A 5,365-nucleotide genomic window follows, 5' to 3' on the forward strand; every position below is an offset into this window, starting at 1 on the left:
GCACGCTGAGCTTGTGAAATGAATACATTGCTTGGTGAAACCCTAAATGAAAAAAGGCATTATTTTTCCCTTGACAGAACATTGCATTATAAACTTCCCCTTCATCTGCTTGGCCTCCTGCAAGCACAGATCTGAGATGCACACCTCAGGCGAGAAAGCTGAACAGTAAGGTCTGTTAGCAAACACCATCGAGCCACAATACTCCCAACAGCTCCTGCTAATATGTGCTACAAATTCATACTTGCAGTGGTGAGAAAAAAAAAAAAAAAAAAAAACTCTCCAACCAAAATACCCTCCCAGTAAGTCTTTCTGGACAATCTAAGATGTAGTTATACATAAGCTATGTTTGGACCTGGCAGCATGCTGATCACAAATGCAAACTCGCACTCTCTTCCCTGGGAGATCTGCCAAGGACGGAAGACAGCGGGACGGAATCCATGGGGTACGACATTGTCCAGTCAACCAAACCAGCAGCAGGGCAGGATTAACCTAATTTGTAGCTACCTTGGCTGGACTGGCTGCCCATTGTTCCTCATACATGCTCTCATGAAGCTTAGTTAAATAAACTACTGCAGAATTATATTTGAAAAGTGTGTTTCCTTAACAGCACACAGCTGGGCTCAGTCCAGATAATGGATGCTGGAGTATCATGGCTGTTCATCCATCATGGTTCCTTTCCATAAAGCTTGTACAGATCTTGGGCAACTTTTGGGAAGGAAAGAAATGGTGTAAGTTACACGTACATTACAGTTCTTGCTATTTAAAAGTAAAATTAAGGCAATTTCAGATACAAATTATCTCAAGGTTTATTTCCGTATCTTGTTTCACTTCTCTGTATATCTCAACTTCTTGACCCTAAGTCTCTTAAATCTGGCTTGATGAATGAATAAAAAAAAAATAAAAAATAATAATAATTAAAAAAAAAAAAAGCTTTACCTTTCACGTCTTGTAAAGATAGAAGGCACATGGATTTATCACCACCAAGGGTAAAACTCAGGCTTATCCATATGTGAATCCCGTTTCAAAAACAAACAATCAGCTTGGGACTGGCAGGGAGCCAAGCTGCAGGATTGCCTTTTAAGACTTGCATCTCAATAGGAAACCTCCAAGTATTTTGATCTGTTTTTATAACTGTAACAATTTTCATCCCCTGGCTTTAGTAAGGTATTATCAGTCCCTTCTTTCTAGTAAATTAAAGAAACAGTTGCTACAAATGAAGGCAAAACAAGCACGGTCGCTGTGGATAAAATACAGTGTTTCAAAAGATTTAGGAAAGACAATAACCACTGCCTGTCTTAACTGCTGCCAAGAAACACTTAGAGAGGATGGAGATGCAATGAAAAACACGGGAACACTGCATTTCAACAGCAGTAAGAACCACAGGTCTTAGATCTACTGCGTAGCTTTATTTTTATAGGACCTATCATAGACTCTTTTACATAACTTAAACAATTATCAAATAATCTCCTGTACACAATGAGACTGAGCCACATTGCTTTCCGAGCTTTGACACATTCCTGAAAGAAATCCAACAGTCTGTAGGAATCACATAGCTGGAGCAGCTACAGTACATTTTTGTCCAGAACTTATGCTGTCTGTTAACTTAAATTGCTGTTTGCAAGATCCTGCAAGACATCGTTAAATTTCAGGACACCTAAGATTTGGTAGCATCATTTGTTTTCAAATTTTGCTTCATTGAATTTTTTTTACTCGCCTTTTGTGTCCTCAGCTGAAAATCTGCCAGCACTCAGGATGCACACACTGCTGTGAAAGACGTTAAACACACCACAAGAGTTGACTGAGTTTTACTTCCAAACTGAAATCAATTACAAGTGGTCATGGCTGCTTTCAAGGAGAGCAGACCCCATTGCAATGTCACGCCGGACACATAAATCAAGTCGCGTCTGCCTACAGTAACACAAAACCTGACCCCTAATGAACGCTAACGCACTGTAGTCACTGTGCACTATCAAAACACCTGAAGGAATCGAGTATTTCACGTTTTTATTGGCACACAGCAGCATCTCCCAGGCTGCAGGAGGAGGAGGCGACTTGCCAGGCACTGAGACATCCCAGGTCCCAGTGCTCTTCCAACAGGAGCTGTGGCTAGCTTTCAGGGGGCTGGCAGGGCGAGCACAGCCCCCAGCCCCTCCAAGGTGGTGGAACCCAACTCTTCCCTCACCACCATGAGCATCCACTGGGTCCCATCCTGAGCCCTCACCCAGGACTCAGCCACCCCACGGGAGGTGGGCTCGCCCGCTCCCTCCTTCCCGCTGCGTTACGGTCCATGTTCGAGGCCCAGGGGGCCAAGCCCACCAGCCTTGCCCTACAGGCCGGAGTAGGTGGCCCGGTGGTAGCCGGTGCTGTAGTCGTAGGGCACCTGTGGCGGGGCCAAGGGGCACTCAGGGAAGAAGGAGCCGAAGGCCTCGCTGCCGGACTCCGCTCCACCGGAGTAGAGCGGGCGTAGCGCCTCGGGAGGAGATTTTTTGGGGGGGCTGCAGGGCCCGGCCGGGCTCCAGGGCGGCTCGGGATACAGCAGCCCACCCAACAGCGGGTGGTGGGCAGCGGGCAGCGAAGGCAGCGGAGCCTCGTAGAGGCCGTGCTCCAGCCCCAGCTCGGCGGGCAGGCGGGCGGCAGGGAAGGCGTCCTGCAGGGCGGCGTGCTCAGGCAGCAGCGCTCCGTAGTCGGGGCCCAGCAGCTCAAAAAACTCGGCTGCCTCCGCCCCACCGCCTTTCTCCGTCTCCTTGGAGGCCGGCGGAGGCCCGCGGGGCGGCAGAGCCGGCTCGGTGAAGAAGGAGGGCGGCAGGTTGCGGGCCCGCAGAGGCACCTTCCGAGGGCCACCCGCAGCCGCCGACCCTCCGCTGCTTCCTCCTCCTCCTCCTCCCGCCGCCCCGCAGCCGCTCGCCGAGCCCCTTCCCGGCTGCAGGGAGCCGAAAAGGGCCGCCAGGCTCTTGCTCTGGAGGCTGCTGGCCGCCGTCGAGGCTTCCCGGCGAGGTGGCGGCGGCTGCTTGGCCGGGCAGGCGGCGGCGGCCGGGGAGGAGGAGGAGGAGGGCGGCGGGGCGGCGGCGGCGATGATGCCGGTGCAACGCTTGATCTGCTTCTGCAGGTATTTCCTGTGGTTCACCTTCCTCTTCGACTTCACCGGCTTGTCCAGCGCCAGCTTGATGTTGCTGGAGGCCGAGTCGATGAAGCTCAGCAGGTCCCTGGTGGCTTCCTTAAAGTCCCCCGCCTCGCCGCCGCCGCCGCCGCCACCTCCTCCTCCTCCTCCGCCCTCGTAGCCCTTCTCCAGGTCGGCATAGCCCAGCAGGCCGCCGGCGGGGAAGCAGAAGGAGAGGAGGTGGTGGTGGGGGCTGAGCAGGGCGGCTGGCACGGCCATGGCCGGCGGCGGGGCGCCGCCGCGCCGAGCTCCGCAGGGCAGCGCCGGGATGCAGGCGGCGGCGGCGGGGAAAAGGCGGCGGCCGGGGGAGGAGGAGGAGGAGGAGGCGGAGGAGGTGGAGGAGCAGGAGGAGAAGGAGGGCTCAGGCGCGGGGCTGGCCCCGGACCCTCCCCGCCTCCCCGCTGTGAGCACGGGAGCCGGGCCGGGCTGCGCGCTCCCGGCCGGGGACAGCGGCGGCGGGGTGGGAACACGGGCGTCAGCTCCTGGACAGGTGCATCGCTGCCTCCCCCCCCCCGGGTACACAGATCACAAACACCCCCCCAAAGTAGGTACACGGCACCCCCAGATCACATAGCCCTCCCCAGGCCAGCTGCACAGCACCGCCAGGTCATACAGCACACCCCAGACCACCCCCTCCGGGCCAGCTCTGGGATGCCCATCACTAGCATGTCACCACCCCAAGCACCGTCCCCACTCCTGCAGCCACGGCCCCGCTGGCACAAAATGTAGGATCGCGCCCGGCACTGTCCGTCAGAGTCTGGAGATGCACTCCGGCTGTGGCACCAGGCGGGACGAGGGCACGGCGCCAGCCTGAATTAGTTTGCAGTGAGATTTCTTCCAAGCATAGTTATGCACTTGTCTTGGGAAGATCCAGCGCTGTGATTCGGGAGAGATTTTAACAACTACTTATTTATGTATGCTTCAAGAAGCGTTTGGGCAATGCTCTCAGGCGCATGCTTTGATTCTTAGGTAGTCCTGTGTGGAGCCAGGAGGTGGAGTCGATGACCCTTGTGGGTCCCTGACAACTCAGGAAATTTTGTCTTCCTATGTGCTCAGTGAGACAGGCTTATAAATCTTTCATATTCCAGGTACATGGAAAAAAAAAAAAAAAAAAAAAAAAAAAAAAAAGGAAAAAAAAAAAAAGGAAAAAAAAAAAACTTTTACCTTTAGAAAATTGTACGTGTATTTTTAATGATGCAGAATAGCATCATACCCTGTGAGGTACAGATTTATCTTTACTGATTTTGTATGTCCAAATATGAACAAAGACACATATCTGATTTTGACTGAAATGAAGTGAGTTTTCTTGGGATGCACCAATTCATTAGAAACACAGCAGGAAGGACAAACCAGAAAGCAAAACTTTGTGGAAGAAAAGGGAAGCAGGCTGCTTCCTCAGAATGTACTTAGTGGTGAAAAGGAAAAATCAGCCAAATTCACCCCACTGTGATTTCAAACACTGATTGAACGCAAAACAAACAAGCATTGGAATGAGAAAAGAGGGGAAAACACATATTTCATGTGAGAAAAAAAGGCTCAATATCCTTTACAAAACAAAAATGCCGATTTTCTCAGTCTCTCACGCAGTGCCTCGCAGCAGCAGACCTTGCTCACAGCGAGTTTCTGAGCTGACTGAAAACACTCAGATTATTTCCAAGGGTCCAGTCCTAGCTTGGTGGTAATGTTTGGCTGCAACTGAAATCTTCTCATGGGAAGGATCCATCTCTGCTTCAGAGGAGGAGCCGCCCAGCAGCAGCAGCAGCTCTTTCCCAAAGCATGGGCTCATACTGAGTTTCTGGCCATGCAAACACATCTGGGAGCTCTGTGTTGGGCATTGGCCACTTCTCAGCAGGTCTCAGCAGCAGCGCATCTGGGACAGGCTCACAAAGCCGGCTCCATGTTCTGCGGGAGCCTCCCTGAGCCTCTTTTTGAGGGGAGTTGCCCTGAGTGCAACTGTGTAATTGAAGAAAAAAAAAAAAATCACATAGAGAGCTATGGGAAATCTATATATCTCTCCATATAAGAATGTCTACGTAAGGGGTGGATTTAAACTGCTTAGCTGGAGTACAACCGACACGGATTAGCTGCCCTCGGGTCCTGTCAAGCCCTGTCAAGCTTTGCAGCCTGCTCTGAGCTCCCTTATTGATGGGGAAATGTAAAGAACAACATATACATCCCCTGCCTTCTCCACTGCATAGTTTTACATCC

The 5,365-nt window shown here is 52.0% G+C and overlaps 1 protein-coding gene across 1 annotated transcript; it reads right to left on the reverse strand.

Annotated features, from left to right (window-relative positions):
- Window positions 1-1,355: 1,355 nt before the first annotated feature.
- FAM181B (family with sequence similarity 181 member B) lies at window positions 1,356-3,426 on the reverse strand. The gene has a single exon (XM_032202878.1). It carries the CDS (start codon window positions 3,374-3,376, stop codon window positions 2,327-2,329), a length of 1,050 nt encoding a protein of 349 aa, XP_032058769.1. The 5' UTR covers window positions 3,377-3,426; the 3' UTR covers window positions 1,356-2,326.
- Window positions 3,427-5,365: the final 1,939 nt, after the last annotated feature.

Source organism: Aythya fuligula, chromosome 1, assembly GCF_009819795.1.
Source record: "Aythya fuligula isolate bAytFul2 chromosome 1, bAytFul2.pri, whole genome shotgun sequence".
NCBI classification, from domain to species: domain Eukaryota; kingdom Metazoa; phylum Chordata; class Aves; order Anseriformes; family Anatidae; genus Aythya; species Aythya fuligula.